The 27,210-nt window shown below is 39.9% G+C and overlaps 2 protein-coding genes across 3 annotated transcripts in view; both read left to right on the top strand.

Moving 5' to 3' along the window:
• The window catches only part of LOC307131059 (bridge-like lipid transfer protein family member 2), a 30,083-nt gene extending 12,746 nt beyond the window's left edge, over window positions 1-17,337 (top strand). For both annotated transcript variants that reach the window (XM_079824470.1, XM_079824471.1), the window contains 23 exons: window positions 756-947; window positions 1,033-1,235; window positions 1,323-1,441; window positions 1,530-1,753; window positions 2,149-2,339; window positions 2,454-2,553; window positions 2,636-2,835; window positions 2,986-3,283; window positions 3,387-3,544; window positions 3,625-3,831; window positions 5,323-5,422; window positions 6,687-6,869; window positions 6,961-7,082; window positions 7,171-7,326; window positions 7,456-7,577; window positions 7,671-7,851; window positions 7,970-8,056; window positions 11,120-11,230; window positions 11,324-11,459; window positions 12,949-13,070; window positions 13,157-13,258; window positions 15,929-16,063; window positions 16,163-17,337. In XM_079824470.1, the coding sequence (XP_079680596.1) occupies window positions 756-947; window positions 1,033-1,235; window positions 1,323-1,441; window positions 1,530-1,753; window positions 2,149-2,339; window positions 2,454-2,553; window positions 2,636-2,835; window positions 2,986-3,283; window positions 3,387-3,544; window positions 3,625-3,831; window positions 5,323-5,422; window positions 6,687-6,869; window positions 6,961-7,082; window positions 7,171-7,326; window positions 7,456-7,577; window positions 7,671-7,851; window positions 7,970-8,056; window positions 11,120-11,230; window positions 11,324-11,459; window positions 12,949-13,070; window positions 13,157-13,258; window positions 15,929-16,063; window positions 16,163-16,348 (3,635 nt within the window). In that variant the 3' untranslated portion in view covers window positions 16,349-17,337. The remainder of the gene's footprint in view (window positions 1-755; window positions 948-1,032; window positions 1,236-1,322; window positions 1,442-1,529; window positions 1,754-2,148; window positions 2,340-2,453; window positions 2,554-2,635; window positions 2,836-2,985; window positions 3,284-3,386; window positions 3,545-3,624; window positions 3,832-5,322; window positions 5,423-6,686; window positions 6,870-6,960; window positions 7,083-7,170; window positions 7,327-7,455; window positions 7,578-7,670; window positions 7,852-7,969; window positions 8,057-11,119; window positions 11,231-11,323; window positions 11,460-12,948; window positions 13,071-13,156; window positions 13,259-15,928; window positions 16,064-16,162) is intronic.
• Window positions 17,338-17,616: 279 nt separating this feature from the next.
• Window positions 17,617-27,210, top strand: part of LOC307130564 (ribosomal protein S6 kinase-related protein-like) — a 23,877-nt gene continuing 14,283 nt past the window's right edge. The window contains exons 1-5 of the mRNA XM_079823602.1: window positions 17,617-17,913; window positions 18,637-18,888; window positions 21,902-21,985; window positions 22,109-22,177; window positions 22,409-22,478. Coding sequence (XP_079679728.1) covers window positions 17,887-17,913; window positions 18,637-18,888; window positions 21,902-21,985; window positions 22,109-22,177; window positions 22,409-22,478 — 502 coding nt within the window. The 5' untranslated portion in view covers window positions 17,617-17,886. The remainder of the gene's footprint in view (window positions 17,914-18,636; window positions 18,889-21,901; window positions 21,986-22,108; window positions 22,178-22,408; window positions 22,479-27,210) is intronic.

Below are 27,210 nucleotides of genomic sequence, written 5' to 3'. Positions count from 1 at the left end.
TAAAAACTGTTTAACTTCTCAATTCAGTACTACATAGTTCAGTCTTTGTAACGTGTTTCAGCAATACATTTCTAACATTTATAATGTGTTTAGAAACAAATCTCAGAATTGCCTTTATTGGGACTATACATGCAATGTAAGTCACTTTATATAAAAGCACCTACCAAATGCATAAATAGAAATGTACTTTAAAATTTCTAGTAATCCAGAAGACCTGGATTAGCTGGTTCAGGTGTTTAATTGGGGTTGGAGCTAAACTTTACAGGACAGTGGCACTTCAGAAGCAGAATTAAACACCCCTGTTAATACCCCATGTTAATACTTTATCCAATGAATGATGCTTGCTTTAGTAGTTTGCAAATATCTACTGTCAGTAACCTAGACATCATTTTAAGTTAACGTGAAGAATAGCCAATGCTACACTAAGAAGACTTGTTTTTACCAAAAATCTACGGCAGCATGGCTTGGCATGTATTATTTGTAGAGATTGTAAGACCAGAATCTTGTTATTTTAGTATTACTTGTATACCATTTTAGTTTATTAATGTTTTTTTTAGTTAGCGCACAGAACGCACATGCTAGTTTGCAGTCGGCTGTAGTCTGTGCTGTGTGTTCAAGCACAGCTTTTTGGTCCAGACATGTTAGCAACATGCTAACATCAAACTCTATTGAAATCAACTGAGTGCTAATAAAGAATTCTATTCTCAGTCAATTATGATGGTCCATGATAGCTAACATTTTCTTCTGTGGTTCAGTGCGGATCCGGGACTACCCTCGATACCTGTTTGAGATCAGAGAGTGGTCCCTGTCGGGACGCCTGATGGGCACCGAGCAGGATGGCCAGCTGAGAGCAAAGCGCAAACAGGTTGTCCAGCTCGGCCAGCCATGGGGTGATGTGACCGTTTACAGGAATATGCCACCACTGAAGTTCTACTACGATGTCCATTGTGAGTCACAACACCCTCTTGATCTTGTAAGTCTGTAACGTGAAGGCACAACAATATGACTTAACCGGTCTAATTCTTCGTACAGCGAATATTTCCCTCTACACCATTGTGTGGGGGCCATGCTGGGATCCTGCTTGGACGCTGATTGGCCAGGCTGTTGATTTACTGACCAAACCTACAGCTGACCCATCCCCTCTACTGACCTGGTGGGATAAAAGCAGACTTCTTCTGCATGGCCGCTGGGTAATGGACATCGAACAGGCCAACCTGCATCAGCTTGCTACTGAGGTACTAACACACATTCCTAGGCTCCTTGCTAAAAACCCTTCACACATGGAAACATCTAGTGTTGACTATAATGTTTAATTTGTGTAGGACCCATACAACACTACAGAGAACTTGCACTGGGAGTGGAACAAGCTGAACTTTGACTGGAATCCTGGGCAGTTTGTCTTCAAGGGTGACCTGGACGTCAACGTTAGAACAGCCTCCAAGTACATGACTAGTAGTTGCATTACATTCAAATGTGACTTATGTTTTAATTTTTGATGATTTAACGGTGTCTGGTCTGTTTCTGTACAGGTATGATGATATCTGCTTCCTGCATCTCCCGAGCCTTTGTATGACCCTTGACTTCCAATGGCTATGCCATGGTAATCCACATGACCACCATGCCATAATGGTCTGTGCTACAGAGAACGTTGCGGATGTCACCTCAGTCCAGCCACATGACTCCTACAGGGCCTTCCGTTCTGAAAACCTCAACCTCTCCATCACCATGGACCTCGACCAGCACTGTGGCAAAAGTTAGAACTATAGACTTTTTTACAAATTCTGACAAACGCTGGAATACACCACACAACCTTTAAAATTGGAACATATTTTAAAACACTTTGCCAACTTTGTAAATGGTTACAGAGAAAACTGTGCATCATACACTAAACACGCAGACTTTCAAGTCTTTCCAAACACAAACTCAGTACGCAGAAACATGTGATTCGTTGTTAGGAGACGCATGACAAATGTAAACAGTGTGTCCTAAAAACATGTTTGATATCTTATCGACTCGAAGGTCTGTGCCCATCATACACTACATGATTTTCTGTGAAATCTGTCCAAAAAAAATCTGGCCAATTGTCGTGTAGTGTATTTCAGCCTTAAAGGTCAACTTTGGTTTTAAATTGTGTCTATTTTCTCCAAGAGCTCTGTCAGCCCAGAATCCTCCTCTACAGCAGCACCCTGCGCTGGATGCAGAACTTCTGGGCCACTTGGACCAGCGTGTCCCGACCCATCTGCAGAGGCAAGCTCTTCCACAGCCTCAGACCATCCCGCAGGAAGCTCGGACAACACTACAAACAGATGTCCTACACAGCATCTTTCCCACAGCTACAGGTGAAACACCGGCTTCAGTCACACAATACTTTGTCTATCTGTCTAATTGTTCAAAGGAATAACTGTGATTTTAAATAATATCTAGGTTAAACCTGTCTTTATGTTCCTGTGCAGGTCCATTATTGGGCATCATTTGCTCAGCAGAGAGGCATTCAGGTGGAGTGCAGTAAAGGTCATGTCTTCACCAGAGGAGCACAGAGGCTCATCCCACAGGGTGAGGAGCAATCTTCAGTCAATCTCTCTGCTTAACACACTGTTGAAATGTTCTTCTGAAATGATTGATGCGTGTTTTACAGCTGGTACTGTGATGAGGCGACTGATCTCCGAGTGGAACGTTACTCAGATGGTGAGCGAGCTATCTCTGGTCACTGTGCACCTCATGGCCTCCACTTGGGACGAGACTGCCGACCACCAGATTAACGCCCAGGTGAAGAAGACCCACCTGCTCAGCCTGTCCTCGCTCAGCTACCAGAGACAGAGCAACCGCATAGAGGAGGTGATGCGCTTCTCTTACATGATCATTTATCTACAGGAAATAATATTTTCACTATGTATTATATTATTCAACATATCATTCGGATGGCAAAAATGTGTCCCCAATGTGAGTAGGCTTTTATTAATTGACAAACTAATATCACAATCTCAGGAGGTGAACTCAAAAGACGAGACCAATGCTTCCTACACGCACAAGTTGTGTTTAGTGGACCTGCGGGCCTCTTGGACCACTACCAACAGGAACATCGCCTTTGGGTTGTATGACGGCTATAAGAAAGCAGCCGTGCTGAAGAGGAACCTCTCCACTGAGGCTCTGAAGGGTCTGCGAATTGACACTCAGGTGCAGATGAAAAAGCTGAAGCGCTCCATGTCCAGCTACTCCTCAAACATGGCTCCCGCTACACCAGTCATCACCACAACCACCCGCCCAGAGAAAAGTCAGAATGAAGGTAGTGTCTTCTTTTGACTGTCGGCCCAAAGATCTGGTGCATGTTGTAGCTCATTTGTGAGGTTTTATTATTCCGGTTTTGAAACTTTTGTGATCCTTTTTAGGAACCTCCATGCTGCAGAAGCTTATCGAGGAGACTGATAAGTTTGTGGTCTTCTCTGAAGAGGACGCGGGAGTGAGCGACCAGCTCTGTGGTATTGCCGCGTGCCAAACTGATGACGTTTACAACCGCAACTGGTTCATAGAGCTTGTCAACTGTCAGGTACAAATAAGAGCAGTAACCCATAGTCCAAGATACTGTTTTAGCAGATCTAAGCGTCTTCCCATGTGCGCTTTGTTTAGATGATGCTGCGAGGCACGGAGACTGCTGGCTGTGTGCTGGTATCTGCAGCCAAGGCACAACTACTGCAATGTGAACACCATCCCGCTTGGTACAGTGACACACTCAAGCAGAAGACCACTTGGACGTGCCTGCTGGATGGTATGCAGTATTTCGCCACCATGGAGCAAAACCCCTCTGAACAAGAAGACTGGCAGCTGTGGCTGGAGGTGAGTTCAGAACTCCAGACTCCAGATATCACTCTAATACTGTTTATGACTGATAAAGCATTGTATTACAGCTAGGGATGGGCATTCGATTACAATTTCTTAGTCGATCTTCGGGAGAATTAACGATAGACTATCGATTAGTCATTAATATTTTTATAACAAAATTAATTATTTAACTTTTATAAGAAAAATGAACAAAAATGCAATGAATACAAAAATACAGCGTGTTTTTCCTCGATGAGACCTTTATTACAAGATCAACTTGTGGCAGACCGTTAAACTACGTTCAGTTAGGCAAACCGAACATATATGCGCGTGCATATGTGGTGCTCTAAAGCAGCGGAACCTGCAGCTCAGACCTCATTTGTTCCAAAATAATAATAAAAAATTATCATGTTAAACAATAACTTAAACAAAAAACATATTAATACTTAGATCTGACAGGTTTTGTCAAAATGTAACTCAAAACTATCCAAGCCAGAAGAAAGGGCCAGATATTAGCCTTCCTAACAATTAGGCTAACGTTACTTAAAGCCTCTTGAAAAATAACTAACTTTAGTAACTCGCACACAACTTCTGCACCAGTCTACTGATTTTTGATGAGAAATATAAGCATGTTGACATGATCTGGGGTCAGACACGACTGCAACCTGGTGACCGTCAGTCCAGCGGCCAAAAACACCCGCTCTGAGGGGACTAACGTTGCCGGGATGCACAGCAGTGTTGCCAAGTCCGCTGTTTTTCCGCGGAATAGGGCTACTTCTACACTGTTACCGCGGGCTGTTTCTCAGGTTGAAGCGATCCCAATTTTGTGATATTTAGCCCCGGGAATGAGAATTTTAGCAGGCAGCCCTGCAAACAAACCCCCGAACGCAATTTTTACCAGAGAACCTCCCCGAAACGCGATTGGGCTTGTTTTGAGTAACTGGTTTTGTTGTGAAAACCTGGCAACCCTGATGCACAGGGACCTCCACGCTAACTTGGCCAGCCCACCTTGATGCTAGGTTGAGACTGAGAGCAGGATGCACCGCCACCGACATTAACCAGGGACGGATGCACTTTGTTTAAGTGGTACACCATTTGAGTCATGGCCGTGTTGTACTTATACACGGCATCGCAATTTTTCCAGTGAACTATTTCGCTTATTTCGCTATTTCGCTAAATCAAATTGGTCCCACGCCACACTTCGCCGTGACCTCTTCATGATTATTCTTTTGAAATCAAAATGGAAGATCACAGATAACCAAGTATGGTGTCAAATATTGCACCCTGCTGGTAAAATGTTTAATTGCTGCCACACAGTGAAATTCGTTTAATTGCTTCAAGACTCACGCTACGCAACGCAACCTGCATTAGATTAAAAAAATGCATTAGATTAATCGATAACAAATTAACGTGATCTACGAAATTCTTAACGATCAATTATCGATCGTCGATTAATCATGCCCATCCCTAATTACAGCAGTCAAATCCGATTTTGTGGACCTACAGGTGAAGAACATTGAGGAGCACAGGCAGAGGAACCTGGACTCAGTGCAGGAGCTGATGGAGAGTGGCCAGGCTGTTGGAGGCATGGTCAGCACCACCACAGGTGCGCCATTTTAAAGTTCTCTTGTTATGCTCATATTAAGTTCATATGCACACATTAAAACACAAATTTTTTTTCTCATAAAGTAAATTGCTGAACCACCTCTTTTCACCCTCTATCTGAAATGTTCTGTTCTCTTTAAAGCCCGCCTTTCCAAAAAATCCAGTATGTTCTGATTGATCAGCTGGCCCAGTCTTTTGTGATTAGTCGACTGTTTAGAGCGTGTGTTGGGTATGTTTTAGCTCCCGGGGTTTCATGGCAGCTGTAAACAGTATTATATCTATGTTAACTATTTAATCGATATTGGAAGTCCATACAACTTTTTTTGCCCTTGCAACGAAAAGAAAAAAACACTTACAAATCACTTACCAAACTGACCACAGGCCAAAGAAGCCAGTAGGTGGCCATTATGCAAATGTGTAACATGGGGATGACATGGAAATAATGGCAGGAGTACAAACAGATTGTTTACATGCACAAACCTCTATATTACACTCTAAAGCAGGGGTCTCCAACTCTGCTCCTTGAGGGCTACCATCCGGCAGAGTTTAGCTCCAACCCTAATCAAACACACCTGAACTAGCTAATCAAGGTTTTCAAGGTATAACAGGCAAGTGTGTTGGAGCAGAGTTGGAACTGAAGTCTGCAGGAAGGTAGCCCTCCAGAAGCAGAGTTGGCTACCCCTGCTCAAAAGAAAAAAGCATAATAGTTGCCCTTTAATTCTCGCGTTCATATCATAACTGCATTTAACTCTTGGGGTGGACCACCTCATAATACCCTAACAACTGCCTAGAATACCCTGGCATAGCAGCTTGTTAAAAAAACACTCAGAACACCCAAAAACCCTTTAAAGCAAGTCACTCAATAGCCTTCTTGGTAATGCCCCCTGGACACATGCCCGTGTCTGTTAAATCCACAAGAGCATAAGGTGTCATTTTAGGCTTCAGAAGGATGCTCACGAGTGCCCCCTTTGTGATCGCTATGTGCCCTTGATGTGCACTTCTGCTGAGTCTTTATTAAGATTAGCTCTGCAGCAGATTTCTACCCGACTTTCAAAGTGGCATTGCGTAACAAAAGTGTGGACTTGGAGGAAGACAGTGAGGGCTTTGGATTCCGTTTGGGTCAGTGCCATTGAGAATTACGATTTCTCCCATTCATTTTCCTACACATGGGCCGTCTCTCATCCTTGTGGCAACTTTTGCATGTCCAATCAGCAGCCACAGTCTAGTGTTTTTTTTTTAAACAATTTCCTTTGGCTCTGATTTAGACTGGAACCAGCCATCCCAGGTGCAGGAGACCCAGCAGGTCCAGCGTATCATCTCTCGCTGTAGCTGTCGCATGTACTACATCGGGTACAGCCACGACATTGACCCTGAACTGGCCACCTCCATCAAACCACCAGAGATCAGTGACCGCCATGAGAAGGAAGACCTTTTAAAGAAACAGGCTGGTACGTGACCTCAAGCAAAACAGGAACTGACTTGAGATACTGTAAGTTGTTCAGTCAGCGCTATATTATTGTTTTGTTCCGGTCATATCAGGTGCAGTCGACACCTTCACCCTCATCCACAATGACTTGGAGATTTCCACCAATCCAGTGCAGTACTCCATGATCCTGGACATAGTCAATAACCTGCTGCTCCATGTGGAACCCCGACGCAAGGTTCGAACTGTCTGAAATTGTCTGTAAACCAATTTAGGAATGAGTTCTTGTGTTTTTGCTGAATGGCCTGACCTTTTGCTTTATTTAGGAGCACAGCGAAAGGAAGCAGCGTGTGCGTTTCCAGCTGGAGATCTCCAGCAACCCTGAGGAACAGCGTAGCAGTATCTTGCACCTCCAGGAAGCGGTACGTCAGCATTTGGCTCAGATCCGGTGCCTGGAGAAACAGATCTACTCCAACATGAGGGTTAGTGCACATCTGCATTCTGGTGTGTTTAGGTTCACGTGAACCATGAGCCATCTGCATTGCTTTCCATCTGAGATCATGTCCCCCAAACTACTCATGCATGATGACCTTTGATCTGATCCCATACAGTCCCAATCAGAGGAGTTCAGAGGAGACGAGCTGTCAGACATCAACCTGCGCCTGCAGAATCAGCTCAACCAAGAGAAGACGGACATGCAGATGAAGAGTGAGGAGCTCAACATCCTTATCCGGTTGGTCACCATCACAAATCTAGCAGTTGATCATTCATTAGCAATATTGGATTAAAGTGTTTAGATATATCAAAGTTCTTTGCTCCCCCTCAGGTGTTTTAAGGACTTCCAACTGCAAAGGGCAAACAAACTGGAGCTGCGGAAACCCCCAGAAGACGTTAGCGTTGTGCGTCGTACTGAGATCTACTTCGCTCAGGCCCGCTGGTGTCTCACGGAAGAAGATGGACAGTTGGGGATAGCTGAGCTTGAACTGCAGAGGTTCATGTACAGCAAGGTACGTCTGCAAGGGCTCACTAGAGGTTTTGCTTGAAGTTGCTGAATGTTCTTTGCTAATCATTGGTAAAATGTTAGCTACTAAGTATGTAACTGTGCATGATTGTTCTCTTCCACAGTTGAATAAGTCTGATGACACAGCAGAGCATCTCCTGGAATTGGGCTGGTTCACAATGAATAACCTGCTTCCCAATGCTGTGTACAAGGTACAGCTGCTTAATAATTCCCACTGGATGTCCAAGTGGGCGTAGTTAAAATACGAAAATAACATGACGTTATTTCATATGCGTCATTGAATATCTGCTGTTATTGATCTCTAACTTCTACAAATGTTTCAGTTTGTTATGACACATTTAAATATAGGGGGCTGCTTCAGTGCACATTTTTATTTAGTGCCTTTTTTTTAAGGAAGGGAGCAGGATGGTCTACTAATTGTCCAACAGCCAACTAGTCGCTTAGTTAGAGGTCAACTAGACAATTAGATATAATTTTAGCTGTAAAATTTAAGGTAACATGCTAAGAATATTCTAGTTTGACAACTAATTGAATTGTCTACCGTCCTGTCCCCGGACGGTCACCTAATTTATTAGTTGTCCAACAACTAACTAGTCGATTAGTTAGAAGTCAACTAGACGATTAGTTAACATTTTAACTGTAATTTTCAAGGTTTTATGTTAACATTAACAGTATTCTAGTTTGACAAACAGTAGACTGTCACCTAGTTTATTAGTGGTCCAACAACCAACTAGTCACACATATAGCTGTTCATTTTATCACTGATATTTTAAGGTTGCATGTAATCAACATTGAGATCATTTGTCGTTTTAATTATTGTTAGATAAATTACAAATTTTATACAATACATTTCATGACAATTATTGTTGATAGGAGCAATGTTCCTGATATTATAATCCACTATAATAGTGCATATACTGTACATCCTTAAGTAACGTGTTCGATCTGTGTTTTGTAGGGGTGTGACGATACACTTAGCCCACAATTTTTACACTTTCAACACTATTTTTAACAAATTTCCAATGACGAAATATATGACTGGAAAAATAGTCTTTTATTCGACTGAAAGTCACAAAAATGCAAAACATTGCAAATATAGGGCTGTCACTATTGTTTTGGTAATAAAGTAATTGGTTGATTTTTTTTTTTTTTTGTGGTAATAAAACTAGAGACGAAAAACTAGTGAACAATAGCCTTTAAAATGACTTAAAATACATATAAATGAACACTGAGGTAAAGTATCAAAAGCAGGTAGTCATATGGTGGAACAACACACATTATGTAATCATATTCAACTTATGCGCATTATGTATTATAACAAATGCCTGCAGAGGGCGCTGATGGTTGTTGTTACTTTTTACAGCATGATCAAATCCTTGTTTAATATTGGCCAAACAATATTTAAATCAAATGTCAATTTATCTTTATTATTTGGTAATTTCTTATGATAGAGATGCTACAGCCACTGTAATTTCTTGAAGAAGAACATGTGGACATTAGGGCTGGACCAGAATATTTGAATATTCGTTCGGTGGGTTGGTATTCGATTTTCAATTTTGGGATTCGAATATTCGTGTTTTTTTAGGGGGGGGGGGGGTTTCGCGCACACCTGGAATACCCTTCAAAACGGTTTTCATTATATGTTTACACTATAAAATCTGGCGAAATACATTTTTAATAGGATGGATAGTTGAATAGGAACCCAACCTCATTATACTTTGGCTTCTTCTTAGCGTTCCCTGCAACGGAGTATCCTCTGTCTAGAGTGCACAACTGCATGAGCTTGGAGTTTGCATTTTGGGTTAAGCTGTGTTCGTTTTAACATTGTGGAAAATAGAATAAAAGAATCAAAATGTATTAGCCTTTCTACCCGTTAGGGATGTGACGGTGAGAAAATTTTCCCTCACCAATTCGCGCCAATTCGGGGGCGGGTTGCTTGAATGTTGGGTTCATTAGCCTATCATTATTAAATGAAAAACACAACAACAAAACAATAGAATGTCAAACTCACTTAAATAGGCGCTTTTACATTTCGTGCTGAGACCAAATCTTCCGCCGTCATCTTGTCATTCAGCTTCACACTCTCGTGATGAATGAAATCTGACTCCTGCTGCTGGTCTGTGCTGCGATGGTGGGGGGCGATGCCACGGTGGGCAAGTGGCGTAACCGGTGTTATGCCTGTTAAACCAGTGTTATGCCTATCGCAGCAAGCCTATTACCCGCTATTATTATCAATATAAATGTATCTACTGCAAAGTATAGGAGCTTTTTACTGGGACGTAACAGACCTGTGTGTATTGTATCACTAGTGCAGTGTCCGTTCTCTGAGCATATAAGCCCTGCCCGCGTGAGGTGCGCCACTTCTCGAGATTCCTGCCTTTATTAGTGAGAAGAATATGTTCAGCCCCCTCCCTCCGAAGCTTCGAATATTCGGTGTTGATTACTACCGAAGCTTCGAACCTCAAAAAATGATATTCGGACCAGCCCTAGTGGACATTAAAACATGCAAACTCAAACTGCAATCATGATTCTCCTGTGTTGGCGTAGGTTTTTTGACAATATTTAAAAGCTGAGAATTTGTTTAATATCAAAAGTAACCTGCTCTGTCCTGTCTGTTGTTGCGTTGTCCGTGTCCTCTTTGCTTTGCGATGTTTTCGAGGCGTGAGATCATGCGTCAACTATTCACCTCGACGAGAAAAATCGATACGTGTAGTATTTAATATCGCAAGATCTTGTGGCACGAGATTTCATCACACCCCTAATGTTTTGTAAACATGACCCTAAGCCAGCTTAATTATACAGGGCTTCCAACTAGTCATTCAGTCAACCCACGACAAGTTAATTTCAGCATTGTACACCTCTCTTCTCTTTGTTAATCTTATAACTCTGCTTGGTTTCTCTTGTGCAGCATGTAAGGGTATGTATGGAGTGGGTAAAATCCTATGTTTGTTAGTCCGACACCTTCATCCTCATCCAGACATGCCTGCTCAGAGTTTTTATTTTCCTGTTTGGATAAAATTCACCTGCATTCTCGCTTGTGGTTTGATATTGCAGGCTAATGGCATTGCCTTCCACTGTTACGTCTTTTGTCTCGTTATGTTATATTTTTACATTCGTCCAGTCATTTTCGTTTGAGTTTGACCAGTAGGATATGTAATCATGTCCATGCTTTCCTTTGTTTCATGGTTTGCAGCTAAACCAATACAACTACTTCAGTCAAGTGGGTGTAATTGTGCTAATGTTCTGTTTTGTAGGTGGTTCTGCGTCCTCAGAGCCCCTGCCAATCAGGACGCCAGCTTGCCCTACGCATCTTCAGTAAGGTCCGACCCCCGGTTGGAGGGATTTCCGTCAAAGAGCACTTTGAGGTCACTACCATGAAATCCAGTGCTAACACTGGATGATCTTAATCACACATATATATGTCCTCCTCTTTCTAAAAAAGTTGTTTTCATTTGTAGGTAAATGTGGTACCACTCACCATTCAGCTCATGTACCAGTTCTTCAAGAGGATGATGGGATTTTTCTTCCCCGGAAGAAATGTGGAAGAAGAGGAAGTTGGGGATGAGGAAGACAAGTTCAGACTGGTTACTACAGGTTTGTCAACTTTTCTTTCTTGCCATGAGCATATGAGGTGAGGTATCCTTCCTACCACAACAGGGATACTCAACAATGTTCACCTATATCAGATGTAGGGATGAAACGATTACCGGTTTCATGATAAACCACGATAAAATTTTGTGACGTTTGGTAATATCGTTTAAAATGTAATTATCATTAAAACCGCTGTGATTATCACGATTTTGAAAACTTGCAGTAAATCTTGTCCAGTCAGCGTCAGTTTGGTGCAGGCGCAGTGCGCAACACTGTTTTTGGAATGAGAAGAAATGGCAGAAGGCAGTGACAGCACTCGGGGGATTGTTCAAACTTCTAAAAGGACCAAATCTGAGGTGTGGTCATATTTTGGCTTTTACAAAAGTCCTGAGGGAAACTTAATCGAAGATGGACACCCTGTCTGCAGAACATGCCAGAAGAAAGTCACTGTAATAGGGGGAAACTATTAAACTTCAAATCTGCGAATACAAGGCAAGTGGACTTTGACCTCACCAAAACTACTTGCAAATAATAACGTGAAGCGAACGAACAAATTCAAGACAAGACTAAGGTGACATGTAAGGGATAATCAGGGCTTGACATTAACAACCGCCATTTGCGGGTGTAACGTTATTTCGGCTGCACACTAGACACTTTGGCGGTTGAACTTATTACAGTCTTCTCAAAAGCCATCTGTTATAATCGCGTTGCGCATTATAACCAATCACACGTGTTTCTATTGAGTTTATGAATGAATGCAATGTCTCAAAATCAGAGGAGTTCAGATTAGCTGGAGTTTTGTTCAGAGCGCGCGGCGCTCTCACTCGCTGAAATCTGCGCTAATATATAGTTAATTTGTAAGTACAAGAATTGGGAGGAAAAAGCAGATCCTCTTGGAAAGCTGTATTTGGTCATTTTGAGTATCACTGTTCTACGCCATTCTGTTTCTGATGAACTGATACACTCTTTTTCTTTACATTCCCGTTTTAACCACTCTCTGCACTCGCTGTACTGACATCAATAGTTTGCCCCATGCCGATCAATATCAGTTTACATCGATTCTTTTTCTCCATTCCTCTTTTTTCCCTCTGTACACTTGTGAGGGTATTAGATTGCTCTCTGTTGATGTTATGCCACACTGATGGCCCATCCTTGGCTATTAAAAGCTCATCGCTCCTTTGACATTGAAGTGTTTTATGTCTGGTATTGCTTCAGGGTGACTTTCTTGCACATTGTGGAGTTGTGGACTGGAGGGGCCGGTCACACAGAATGCGTTTTTTTCCATTCCACTACATAAATACGTGCTAGACAGACCTGTTTGACCTTTGCGCTTGCATCTTGCGTCTTTTGCAGCGTCTCGCACATGATATGGCATTCTAAAAGTGGGGAGCTCAAGTTAAAAGTTCATCTTTTAACCTTGTGCTTTTTACGTTCCACAGACCTGCATCCTGTGTTTTTAACAGCAAAACCTTGTTTTCTTCTTGAATCACAGGTGTCGTGAAACCCAGGCAGCTCTCTGAAGACTCCATAGCAGGGCTTGGACCTGGGAAAGGGGTCACGCAAGGGTTAAATCGAACCTCTGGAGTCAGGAGGTCTTTTCGCAAACCACCTGAGGTATTTTTATTTAATGAGATGACTGACTTATGTCTACTTATAAATGATATTTAAGTTATCTAACCTCTGAATCTCTCCCCATTCAGCATCCCGTTGATGACATTGATAAGATGAAAGAGAGAGCAGCCATGAATAATTCTTTCATCTACATCAAGATTCCTCAGGTTCCCCTCTGTGTCAGTTACAAGGTTGGTCATGGCAAATTTTTATGTTAAAGGGATAGTTCACCCAGAAATGAAAATTAGCCCATTATTTACTCACCCTCAAGTCCTAGGTGTATATGACATTCTTCTTTAAGACAAATAAAATCTGAGTTATATTACAAAAGTCCAGGCTAATCCAAGCATTAGAATTGGATTCATAGTTGCTCTGTTTTTGAAGTCCATGAAAAGTGCATCTGCCCATCAAATAACCTGCTCCACGCGGCTCCGGGGTGTTAATAAAGGCCTTCTGAAGCGAATCGATGCGTTTGTGTAAGAAAAATATCCATATTTAAAACTTAATCAAGTAAACTTTCAACTGACCGCCTTCCCTGTTCAATTTATGGAAAAATTGTTGAAAGTTCCCCTGCCGATCGAAAGACTAACGGGACCAGGTCCGCTCGTCATGACGTCACGTACGCATCTTGAGTTTCACTTTCAACATTCAACATTTTTCCATGGAAGGCGTTGGTCGAAAGTTTACTTGATAAAGTTATAAATATGGATTTTTTTTCTTACACACACGTGTCAATTCGCTTCAGAAGGCCTTTATTAACACCCCAGTGCCGCTTGGAGCAGTTATTTGACAGAAAGGTGCACTTTTTATGGACTTTAAAAACAGAGCAACTATGAATCAAATTCTAATGCTTGGATTAGCCTGGACTTTTGTAATATAACTCTGATTTTATTCGTCTGAAAGAAGAATGTCATATACACCTAGGATGACTTGGGGGTGAGTAAATTATGGGCTAATTTTCATTTTTGGGTGAACTATCCCTTTAAAAGACTTCTGTTAAAGGGTTAGTTCACCCAAAAATGAAACTTCTGTTATCATTTACTCACATTCATGTCATTCCAAACGATCAAGACACTTTCATTCACCTTCAGAACACAAATGAAGATATTTGAATGTAATCTGAGCGATTTCTGTCCCTCCATTGACAGTCCACGCAACTACCACTTTGACGCTTCATGAAGTTCATAAAGAGATCATAAAACTAATCCATATGAATTGAGCGGTTTAGTCCAAGTTTTCTGAAGAGAAGCAATCGCTTTATATGATGAACAGATTGAATTTAGGCTTTTATTCACATGTAAACATTGATCAGCGATCATAAACAGAAGCTCAACTTACAATCGTCATTGGTTCTTGTGGAAGCTCAAACTTACGGAGCCCCTAGGGAAATGGGTGTAGGGGAAAACAATTATTTGTCAATGCTTTTGTGTTCTCTTGCAATTTTTTTGCTTTCCACCAAGAAACGCAAAAGGTTTTGCGAGTGAACGCAAAGTTTCTCGGAGGAACGCAAAACATCTGTGAAAGAACGCAAAAGCATTGACTTGTTATTTTTCCTCCATCTAATTTTTTTCCACCACCATGTCCCTTTTTAGGGGCTTCATACAAACGTGCTGCGTTACGCATGAACGTCAGGCAAGCGAACATGCCTGAACTTCCGTTTAATATAACTGATGTGTGAGTTGATGAATGTTTATATGTGAATAAAAGCCTAAATTACATCTGTTCATCATATAAAATGTTCATGGGAATTGCTAAGAATCGGAATTAATTTAATTAATTTGTTACATTTATATAGCGCTTTTCTAGGCACTCAAAGCGCTTTACATATAGAAGAGGGAATCTCCTCACCCACCACCAATTGGGAAGCGGAATCAAAATCGCTAAAAATCAAATCAAATTTTATTTATGAAGCACATTTAAAATCAACCTTTGTTGGCCAAAGTGCTGTACATGAAAGCAAAAACAGAAAGCACAAAAATAAAAAGGAAACGCAATATAATTACAAAGAGTTGAAAGCACAAGAGAAAAGGTGAGTTTTAAGCATAGTTTTAAATGCAGCTAATGTAGAAGCAGTTCTAATATGTAGTGGTAAGTCCACAACTTGGGGCCAGCTACTGCAAAAGCTCACACGAAAATTGTAGACGAAAATTAACATTTTAAAATCGATTCGATAACTGGCAGCGAGTGTAGAGAGCGCAGAATTAGGGTAATATGAACATTCAAAATTCAAACGATCTCCAACTAGATAGTCTTCAGCATCACATGATCTTTCAGAAATCATTCTAATATTCTGATTTGGTGCTCAAGAAATATTTCTTATTACAGTTATTCTGCTTAATATTCTTTTTGTGGAATATTGTTATGCTTTTTTTTTCCAGTATTTTTTGTTAAATGGAAAATTCAAAGGAACACTAGTTTGAATTAGATTTCTTTTGTAACAATCGTCTTCACCGGCACATTTGGGCCTGATTGAATTAAAAATAATTAAATCAATACAAATAATAATAATGTATAATTTGTTTTATTATTTTATTATTCATAACCGCTTCTACACAGGTTCACAATGTGTTATATACACTTAAATATATTTAATAAAATGTATATTATTAATAGTTATTTAAAAATAAAGTACAGTAAATATACTGGGTTTTTTTAATCACCATCATTTAAGGAAATTGATTAGCGAATCACCATCATGAAGTGATTTTTAAGGTGCTTTTCGTTTAGCCATTAAGATTTTTAAAATCATTGTAATATTTTTGTTATTGCCTTTTTTTTTTTTTTTTACCTCTCCAGCAAAACCATTGCAAATATATCTTTAATATTCATTTCACGTTCACATTTCTCTTGTGTATCTGTAGGGAGAGAAAAGCAGTGTAGACTGGAAGGATCTGAACCTGGTTCTGCCCTGTTTGGAGTATCATAACAACACCTGGACCTGGCTGGACTTTGCGATGGCTGTCAAGAGAGACAGTCGTAAGGCTCTGGTCGCACAGGTAATTACTCTCAGTCCCAAACTCAACTTTTAAATACATATGGGAGTGTAGCTGTAGTAGTGTTGAAATTCCGTTATACTTCTGTCTCAAAATAAATAGATGATCAAGGAGAAGCTACGGTTGAAACCAGCCTCGGGCTCGGAGTCTCGAGGTAAAGCGACCGATGGGAAAGCTGACAGCAGCCTCCAGCAGCAGGTGGAGGACGAGAAGGCGAGACTTTTGATCGGCTTCAGCACCGCCGACAGGAGCTCCAGCAAAAAGAGCATCTTCAGTCGCCGCAAGTGAAACTCCTGGTCTCAAAGAAGCGCTGCTGTACCTTACCGAGTCCCCGTCAGTGGGAAAGGGGGGGACTATGATAAACAAACCAAGTCCGAGGTCCCTCTCATCTTCACCAGTGGTGCCTTTAAACGTCCACGCTGGGTGTGGACACGAAAACCAGCACCACGGTCAAGCCATGACTGCAGGCAATGAGAAGATGAGATGGTCATTTTACTGTCTAATATGAGTGCTGTACACCTAACGTTGATTTTCTGTGTTCCTGTTGTGCCATAAATCATTTCGACATGTTTAAATTAACTACATACAGGATTAAACTATCTTTATCAAGTAAGATAACATCCTCGCACCTCAAGACTGTGTCCCACAATTCAACGGCTTATCTCTGTTTTGTGTTTCGAGGATTGTGACGCCTCTCCTGCTGGATCAGGAGATACTTGGGCAGCCACACGGAAGTTCACGTGTACTGGAAACCCATATTATCCCACTGTTAGTGAACTAGCCAAAAAAATCAAGAATTTGTCCCCATTTGAGCTCAAGATTAAATCGTACTTGACATTAGTTTGTTGACCACTGTTTTACTGTACTGTAGTGCAATACAAAAGCAAACGGACTGAGGATCTTCTGCTTGTGTTTCCGGACGTCACGGGACGCTTGTTTTATGCCATTTTTGCAGCCTGTCTGATTAATGCTTTGTAATTTTAACACTATGGCACTTTTTACACAAAGTATTTTCTGATATTTTTGTATCTGTGGTTATTTTCTGTATCATTTCAATGATGTCTTCGGATGCTGCTGGGTTTTTGCTTGTCAGCTTCAAAAGTGAGAGATGTTATTTCAGCTTGAATGTTCAAAAATGAGCACTATATTTGGATTTTCTTTCCCCCACTGTGCCAGGCAACTGTCCTAGTATTGTTCTTTGTACAAATGACGGGAGGTATTAAATGTCACAGAGCATGTAAATTAATATTTGTCAACAAAATAAAAGCAGGCCCCGATGAGCTCTTCAAACGTAGTTTTTTGTTATATTATTTAACTAAGTACAAGGATTTATCAATTATAATGAGTCTTTAAAATAGTGAAGTGTTTCAAATATTATTTTCAAGTGTACAGAAAAGCATAACACTATAGTCACGTGTAGCTGCCAGAATTGGATATAATTATGTTATCGTTCAGTACATGAATACAAATATATTGATTCTCCACTGGACATTAGAAGCCATTTAATAGAGAGGGTGACGTCAGTAATCATGTGAGTTACGTAAACAATCGATTATGACGTCCCTGATGCATGAAGTTCTTTGCTGTAACGTGATCATTTGTTTATATGTTCATATTAATGAGCGGGCGGAGCTCCCACGTGTGTATCAAAGGTTTGGACGCCGAGTAATGTGCTTATTAAACCAGCGTTATTTTGTGTGGAAAAGAAATGAAGATGATATAAATAACTAGCATGGGGTTCGCGTTTTATTGACGGACTTCTGTGGGAGAATAGGTTTGTTTTTAAAGAAGATTGCAAGTCGTTTATTTATTGTTTATAAAATGTGATGGGTGGCGACGGGAGTAAAAATAAGGTAAGAGTGTTTAATACTTTGATAAGCACACCTCACATAACATAATAGTTTGTACAAAAACGCAGGGTGTACATCTAAATCGGTCTATCTAAATATTGATTGCGCTTTGCAGTTTCGTGTGACTAAAATAGAGGCTAAAATATCAATTTCATGAGGCAAAATTAAATTCAGATTACATTGACGCATGAGAGGTTCCCAGTTTTCTCATGCGTTATTCAATTAAAAATGGTTTAAAAGAAGTAATTGGATGATGTTGATAATAATGACATACATTGTTGGTATCGATAGTTTCATAAAGAACCTTTAACATGGAACAACACCGGATGATAAAGTCATGCTACGTAAAATAACTACGCACAAAGTAACATAATAACGTTACACAATGATTCACAGATTATTAGTTAAAAATATATGTAGAAAGCTAGGAAATAATGAAAACATAGGCTATACTATAAGCTTTGAGTGTTGTCATACAATTGGTTCAAAAATGTATTTCACTTACAGAAATATAAATTTCGTTGCATTCAATAACAAAATAGTGTTCCTGACAGAGTTTATCACATCCACTTTTATATAATGCAGTGACACTCATACATTTTAAAACTTTTGGGGACATTGCATAGGTCTGGATGCACACCAGCTATTGATGTGTTATGCATTATTTTATCATAAGTGTTTGTGATTTTGTATAGTAGTTTCTCAGCGATGTCCTTTCCTCTGCAGGAATCATCATCATCACTGGTGAAGAGGAGATCCTTGTCATGTCATCAGGGCTTCCTGTCTCTCTCAGCTCCTCTTGTTCATCACAGTCCATTTAGACGCAGCGCCCAGCACAGAGAATACACCATCTCGGAGCAATCTCGGCCCTCAGACACAAACCCTGAGGGGACTCGTCTGGAGTGGACACTGCCGGGCTTTATTTCCATTTTCCTGCCAGAATTCCCACACAGGTTTACTGGACACATGCATTTACAGGTAGTTTCTTGACATAAAATCCTTTAAAAATGTGACATCAATCACCCCAAAATAAAAATGTATTATTTACTTTCTTCTTGTTGTTCCATATGACTATGTTTGCTCTATGGAAGACAAAAAGAGACATTTTGAACATCCTTTAGGGGTCACACTTGGCTCCTTCATGGTCAAAAGTGACCGAAGCCTTGAAACGTAACTTTTTTTCACAGGAAAGCCAATATAATATATTTTGGTTCAATAGCATTTTTTGATTATTATTTTGAATTGTCATCGATTTTATGATATTATGAAACATTTATACAATTTTTATTAGCTATTTTCCCCCGATTGAAAATAATAATAATAAAAAAACTAATATATTTTTAAATAATGTTTCAATTAAAGCAGTATTCCATGTTAAAATAGAGACAAGGCATTTAAAATTCTAATTTTGAAGGTAGATTAGTGTCTTCTGGTGGGAGTAGAAGAAAAAACGTATGCAATGCCTGGTGTAACCACTAGATTCCTATAAAGTTCTTTATATATAGTCATTGATTTTACTACAGCAAAGCCAAAACACGGAGGAGGACATTTTGTTACTTATAACATCAAAATTCAATTAAAATGTAACAAAAATTAAAAGGTATGCTTTATCACAGCTTTAATCTGGGTCTAATCTGATTTCAACCTCTTATTTGACTCTTTTGGCTCAATTTTACCATATTGTTACAGCCACACCAGTTCATTTGTGTGTGTGTGTGTGTGTGTGTGTGTGTGTGTGTGTGTGTGTGTGTGTGTGTGTGTGTGTGTGTGTGTGTGTGTGTGTGTGTGTGTGTGTGTGTGTGTGTGTGTGTGTGTGTGTGTGTGTGTGTGTGTGTGTGTGTGTGTGTGTGTGTGTGTGTGTGTGTGTTTTGTACTTTTGTGTAACCTCTTCCTTGCTGTTTGTTTTTTTCCTGCATTGTGGCTAAATTATTGATTTTATTTCACACATTTGCAAAAACTTGCTCTGTGTTACACAAGATCAGGCCTAACATTATGACCACCTTCCTAATATTGTGACCTGTCGAGGCATGGATTCCACTAGCACACGCACCCGGCTATCCACATGATGTAAAAGAAAACGTGATTCATCAGACCAGGCCATCTTCTTCCATTGTTCCGTGGTCCAGTTCTAATGCTCACATGCCCACTGTTGGGGCTTTCGGCAGTGGACAGGGGTCAGCATGGGCACCCTGACTGGTCTGCGGCTATGCAGCCTCATACTCAAACAAACTGCTATGCACTGTGTATTCTGACACCTTTCTATCAGAATCAGCATTAACTTCTTGAGCTACAGTAGCTCGTCTGTTTGATCGGACCACACGGGCCAGCCTTCGCTCCCCACGTGCATCAATGAGCCTTGGCCGCCCATGACCCTGTCACGGGTTCACCACTTTTCCTTTCTTGGACTACTTTTGACAGACACTGACCACTGCAGACCGGGAACACCCCACAAGAGCTGCAGTTTTGGAGATGCTCTGACCCAGTTGTCTAGCCATCACAATCTCACTCAAATCCTTTCTCTTGCCCATTTTTCCTTTTTCTGACTTTGAGGACAAAATGTTCACTTGCTTCCTAATATATCCCACCCACTTACAGGTGTCGTGATGAATAAATAATCAGTAGGGGTGTAACGGTACACGTATTCGTACCGAACCGTTTCGGTACAGGTGTTTGCGTACTATGATATTTGAGTGTTGATTTTTATACCTAAAAATAAATAGCAACTGAATTTAGGCAAATAGTTTGGACTCTGTTGTTAACCTTTAATATTAATGTGCAAGTAAGGGCTCCCTATAGTTTACAGCAATATTTTCAATAAAATTTGTTATAATTTAATTAATTTAAGGACAGACACTTTTTTTCAGTAAACCACTGTTTAATAAAAATAAATAAAAAGCATTTTAGTAAAACTGCTGTACCGAACCCGTACGGAATCGTGAGTTCAAAACCGAGGTACGCGCCGAACCGTCAGTTTTGTACCGTTACACGCCTAATAATCAGTGTTATTCACTTCACCTGTCAGTGGTCATAGTGTTATGCCTGATCGGTGTATAATCGTGCTAGTTTATATATGTGTCTGGAGAGGGGGTGGGGGGACGTGTCTATTTTGCTCTCTTGACATTTTAGAGTGTCACACCTTCATTTCTGTGTACTTTTCTTCTGCACAGTGGCTGATTTGTAGCACCACCAAAAGATTCTCTGAGTTTTCGTATTGTTTTGTTTTTCCCATTAATTTCCTATGTCGATCATTTTTGACCGACATAGCTAACTAAAGTGTCATGCCATTCTGATGAAGAAATTAAAAATTAAAAAATGTCAGTCTTTTTTTTTACCAGTATTTTAACCAGAGGTTTAAATATATTTGTAATGAACACATTTATAACAATGAAGCTGTAATTTAGTACATTTAAAATATATCAGATTTACATATGGATAATGCCAAAATAAACCCTGAAAATGTGATCAGGACCCCGACATGAAGCGTTTTAGGCTTCTCAGATACCTGGATGAGAGGTCATTATGCATTGCTATTGACAACGGTCATTATCGGGGACTAACTGACATCAGAATGTTGTGACTGAACCAATCAGAATCAAGCATTTCAGAGAGCTGTGTAATAATACTGAATAACACACTACAGTTAAAATTATAATCAAGTACTTAACATGTGCTTTAGTATGGTAGTGAACACATCAAAATAAGTATACTTTCTTAAAGCATAACAAAAGATTATCAAAACATAATGCATTTTTTAAAAGTGTACTTAACTGTGTTTAGAAACATAGTCTTGAAAGTATACTTAAGTGGCACTTTATTATATTAATATTATATTACCTTCAAGTACAGTTTAAACAAATTATACCTTTAAGATTTGAAGTACGGCACAAGTGCACATTCAATACAATTAAGTGCACTTCTTTTTCACAAGGGGTACCTTTAAATACTTTAAAGTCATATTTTTTTCTTTTGTAACTAATGATTCTCTTCTCAGATTGTTGGTTTTATAGCTAAAGGTTCGTTTGGTCCAATCCTGAAGGTGAAGGACCTGTCTAAAGATGAGACCTATGCTATTAAGGTGATTGTTTTTTCATGCCTTGCTCTAAATTCTCTTTCATTTTATTTCCTGTTTCAAAATGTGATGCGTTTGTTACACTGCGCCTTCTTCACTTCCGAATTTATTTCTGTCACTGTTGGTTAGGTTTTACCCAAAGCTGATGTTTTGAGACATGGAGTCCTCCAGCAGTCCAAAGAGGAGGTGATAATTCAAGTGAGTCACACTGCTCCGCTGCGCTCTGTGTCGGCTACGGCTCGTCTGATCTGGTTCTAACCGGGCCAGTGATACATGGACAACACTGACTTCCTCTCAGTCAATGCCCTATAAGCATGCACACATTTCATACTTCAGTTGTTTTGTTCATTCCATTAGAGTGTACTCTCATATCTTCTCAGCGCCTGCACTCATGTCCATCTCATTTTGTGTTACACTGTTGCATTGTAGCGACAAGTCAGGCATCCTTTCCTCCTCAGTCTCCGGGACTGTTGGCAGAGCCAGAACAATCTCTTCATCAGTGAGTCACACCACATACAAACTCCCTCTCCCTCTTCTTTCCTATGTTTTAAAGCAGGCTTCAAACTGGGGTCCGGGAATCCTCAGGGGGCTGCAAGGGAACATTTGAGGGAAGAAAGATTATGCAAATTACTAAATGCATTTTAAAGCCTTTTTTTACATTTTAACTCGTATCAATAAAATATAATGCAATAATTTTTAATACACTTACTGAATTTGATTTTTCATCCTGCTTTCTAAAGACTCTTTAGCAATAATTTTATTCTACTAAAAATATTTAAGGGGCTTTATGTAGAATTCAAAAACCCTTGTTATTAGTGACACCGGTGGCTGGTAAGTGAACTGCAGCTAACAACTTAAAGGGATAGTTCATCCAGAAATTAAAACTAGCCCATGATTTACTCACCCTCAAGTTATCCTAGGTGTATATGGCATTCTTCTTTCAGACAAATACATTTATATATGTATAAAAAAAATTCCTGGCCAGTGTTAATTTTGACAGCAAATTTTGATTTAGTTTTAGTCATAGTCTTTTGACTAAAATGCCAATAAGTTTTAGTCATATTTTAGTCACCTGAATTCTTTTTAGTTTTAGTCTAGTTTTAGTCGACTAAAATCTAATGAGTTTAGTTAAATTGTAATACATTAAGCATTTAAGCATTACATAACCGACTGTCACTTGAACTGATCATTTTGACATCATTTTGTTTTTGACATTAAAAATACAGGTTAAGCTAAAGCTTCAAATAAGTTTATTTATTTTTTACATTTCAGTTAAAATGTATTTATTTTCAAGTAATGAAGATTTTTTTAAATGGTTTTAGTTAACTATTATAACCTGATACTTTATTGAATACGTGTCAATTACTGGTCATTCCTCCTGACTATGAATTAAATTAAATACAGTTTATTGTGTAACCAAAAACGAATATATTATGCGTGACTTTTAATTACAAACAAGCTCGAAATACACATTGACTCTTATTTTGAAATGTCTGTGCCTTACAGTTGCAGGAGCTCATTCAAGTTCAGGAGATAAAATATGCGTTGTTACAACTGTCTAAAACATATAACTATATAAACATTGTAAAGTAAACATTGTCATTACTCATCAGCATTAGTTCATAAGCAATTGCCTGGCATAAATGTGCGCTATTCATTGATTGTGAGCTGCTCATGTTTTCCAGCGGTTAGATCAGCACATTCAAATCAAATGTGCGCATCTGTTACACAGGACATCAGTTCTGACTGGATCTCTTCCCTAATCGTCCCTCCCTAACATTTTCGTCTCGTTTGTATTTGTTGACGAAAATGACAGTTGATTTTCGTCATAGTTTTTGTCATCCAACACTAGTTTTTATTTCTTTATCGTCTCGTTTTCGTCAGTGAAAAAAGGTTGTTGACGAAAATTATGACGAAAATTCTTCCAAGCTTTATAATGGCAGTGAATGGCTATTTCTGTCTTGAAGTTCATTCAAGTCCATCTATCCATCATAAAAGTGTTCCACACTGCTCCAGGGAGTTAAAGGTGCTATAAGCGATGTCATGCGTTTTTTAGGCTAAAACATTTTTTGTCACATACAGCAAACTCACTATCCGCTAGCTGCCTGTCCCCTGAACACACTGTAAAAAAACGTGGTCTCACGCTGTAGTCAGCACAAGCTCCACAAACGGCAACAAAAACAAACTTGGGCAGTCTGCACAATGAAACATAATAAACAGTGCTCCAGCCAATAACCGTCAAGAATGATTTGGGGGTGGAGGTTTGGGGTTAGTGCGCGTGCACATGAAGGGGTGTGTGTAGAAGAGAGAAGCATAAAGAGGGAAGTTCGAATTATATGATTTTGATACGGCCAACACACGACCAAAGAGACGACATTCTGATGAACAACTTGCAATGAAAATGGAAAAGAAGAAGGAATGCGCAAAGTCCCGAATTTACATCGGAAAAGCCTTTGAAAGGTGGTGAGAACTCTGGCGGCAGAAGGGCTTCCAATCAGGAAGCACGGAGGGGAGGAGGAGGAGGAGGAGGGAGGGTCTAGCTAGCCTCTGTTTTGTTTGACAACACTTCCAATGTCAACAAGAAGTTACTCCACCCAGGATCGCTTAGAGCACCTTTAATAAAGGCCTTCTGAAGCAAAGTCATGCATTTGTGTGAGAAAAATATCCATATTTAAAACTTTATAAACTAAAATAACTAGCTTCCGACAGACGGCCGTATGCATTGATTTAAGGTGGAAGAGTGACCCCTGACCTGACACATGATGTAATGACGAACGCGGAAGCGCAGAGGATAGAGCAAAACAAAACACCGGTCATGAATTAGAATCTAAAACGATCATTTTTTAAGAGAAATGTCAGAGGATTTCGATAGAAGAAAAGAGGAGCTTGAGTTTGTTGCCCAGCCCTATTTGTTTGAACAGCGAGAGGCGTCAAAGCTTGCGATACTCCTCTTTTGTAGTAGTGGGAAGTTCGGATCATTTTACGGACTCTGATCTTTGAATCTCTTTCAGCAAAATTAACAAATCTTTTCATTTCGTTCATTTCAGCAGAATATAATTCAAATGTCACATGTTAAATTCCCCAAAACATCTAGTCCTTACGCAAAAGTTGATCACATTTGGAATAAAATATAAATGCTAAGCTCATGCACCCAAGGCCAAACTTTGAGAATGCAGTCTGTTAGTTCACCTCACCTCCGAATCCGAGTCGTTCTTTCTTTGTTCACTTCACATTTCATCACGTCTGTTCCCTGAAAAGAGTAGTTCACCTCTCGAGTCTTCGGGTTCGAGTCATTCGTTCACCAAGTCACAGCCCTCGTTGGCTGAATACAGAAACAGAAAAGATCCTGTACAGAACTGATGGCATGTTGCGCATGCTTGGTCAACACAAAATTAACTAATCGCTTTTGGAGACAACTCGTTGTTCCCGAGTCATATTAAAGATTCGTTCAAAATGAACGAATCGTTCATGAACAACTCATCACTATTCTTTTGCCGCAAGTCGACTTGCATAGGCCGTCTACCGGAGGCTAGTTATTTTAGTTTTTCAAGTTCTAAATATGGTTATTTTTATTACACAAATGCATTGCTTTGCTTCAGAAGGCCTTTATTAACTCCTGGGAGCCGTGTGTATTACTTTTATGATGGATGGATAGATGCACTTTTATGGACTTCAAAACAGAGACAGCCATTCAATGCCATTATAAAGCTTGGAAGAGCCAGGACATTTATAATACAACTCCAATTGTATTCGTCTAAAAAAAGAATGTCATATACACCTAGGATGGCTTGAGGGTGTGTAAATCATGGGCTAATTACAATTTTTGGGTGAACTATCCCTTTAAAGTCCCCATGAATTCAAAATTGAAGGTTTTTTTTGGCTTTTAGTATTAGCCTTACTGTTTTCTAGAAGCTAGTGTGCTCCAAAGCAATGACAACATTCGCATTTAGAACATATAAACAAGCATTCAATACTTACAGTCTCTCACTTCCGCCAAAATGGATCAGTGAATTTGATGACATCACTCTGCACTTCAGCTTCTCATCAGATTTTCTGTCCAATCAAATCTCCTCTAGAATCTAAAGCGTCCCGCCCCCTACATTAGACTAAATAGATGCTGAAGCTGAACTGCTGCAGCGCACGCATGGTCTTCTCCGGTCATGATAACACAAAGCGGATCATATGTGCGAGTCGGCGTAGACCACGAAACAAATCAGACCCTTTGAATTCTGTACATTTTTTACAGCAATGGAGGAGATTAGGAGGAGAAACAATTAGAGATTAGGAAGAAACCATGGCTTTTCCTAACTCAATGGCTCTGGGCGAGCTGTGATATAAACTATACGCTATTGTCTATTTTTAAAAAGGGGAGGAGCCACTCAATATGACCCACCCTGTCTTCCTGTTTCTATGGAAAAGAACGTCAACACATTGAATAATGCTCCACGTTTCAAGTAGGGTTGGGCCCGATAGACGATGCCATTGGCTAACAGACATCGCGATGTTGAGCCGGCATCGTGATTTCCCGACCCACCCCCCCGTAAATGATGAATCAATGCACTTCAGTGGGACTTTAATGCTCGTGCTTGCACACACTCTGAACGGGATTCAAGGTCATGTGTCATTTAACGGAAGATAACGGATGCTCTCGTGAGTGTGCGTAAACGTCTCATCCTTTTAATTTTCCTGGCAAAAAATGTCCCTAGTTCTTCACATTATAATCAGTCGACAGACTTTCATAGACAACCTAGGAAGGTCTAGTTTTTTAGGTTTTGTTACAAGCTGTTCACACATTGGCAATAAAAAAAGCCATTAACACATGAAAATTCCTACATAAAGCCCCTTTAAGTGTTTTGTTTGACCTTTCTATAACAGTCATCTCTAGCTTACTCACTAAGGGATTTATGGCAGTATGGTCTGTGCTATACAAATACATTTTTATTACATTTAAAATGTTTCTCTTCAGGTTTAACATCTAACTGTACTCAAAATAAAATACATATTCATGCATATTTATATATAGTAATTTACCTGACATTTTCCGGATATATTATGAATGCCCAATGCTCTATTCTTATTTGATTTTGTCCTTTTCCATGTGATTTATCTATTCCGTTCAATGTATTTTTGTTTCTAAACCCTTTTCCCATATGTTCTTCTCTCCACATCCGTTCGCCAGCTAGGGCAAGCTATGAGACTTAATCATTGTGTTTTGTCTTCTTCCTTTCCAA

This window comes from Gobio gobio, assembly GCF_949357685.1.
Source record: "Gobio gobio genome assembly, chromosome: 8".
Lineage (NCBI taxonomy): Eukaryota > Metazoa > Chordata > Actinopteri > Cypriniformes > Gobionidae > Gobio > Gobio gobio.
Note: the sequence above shows the minus strand (reverse complement) of the source record. Positions and strands in the feature narration are given on the sequence as shown.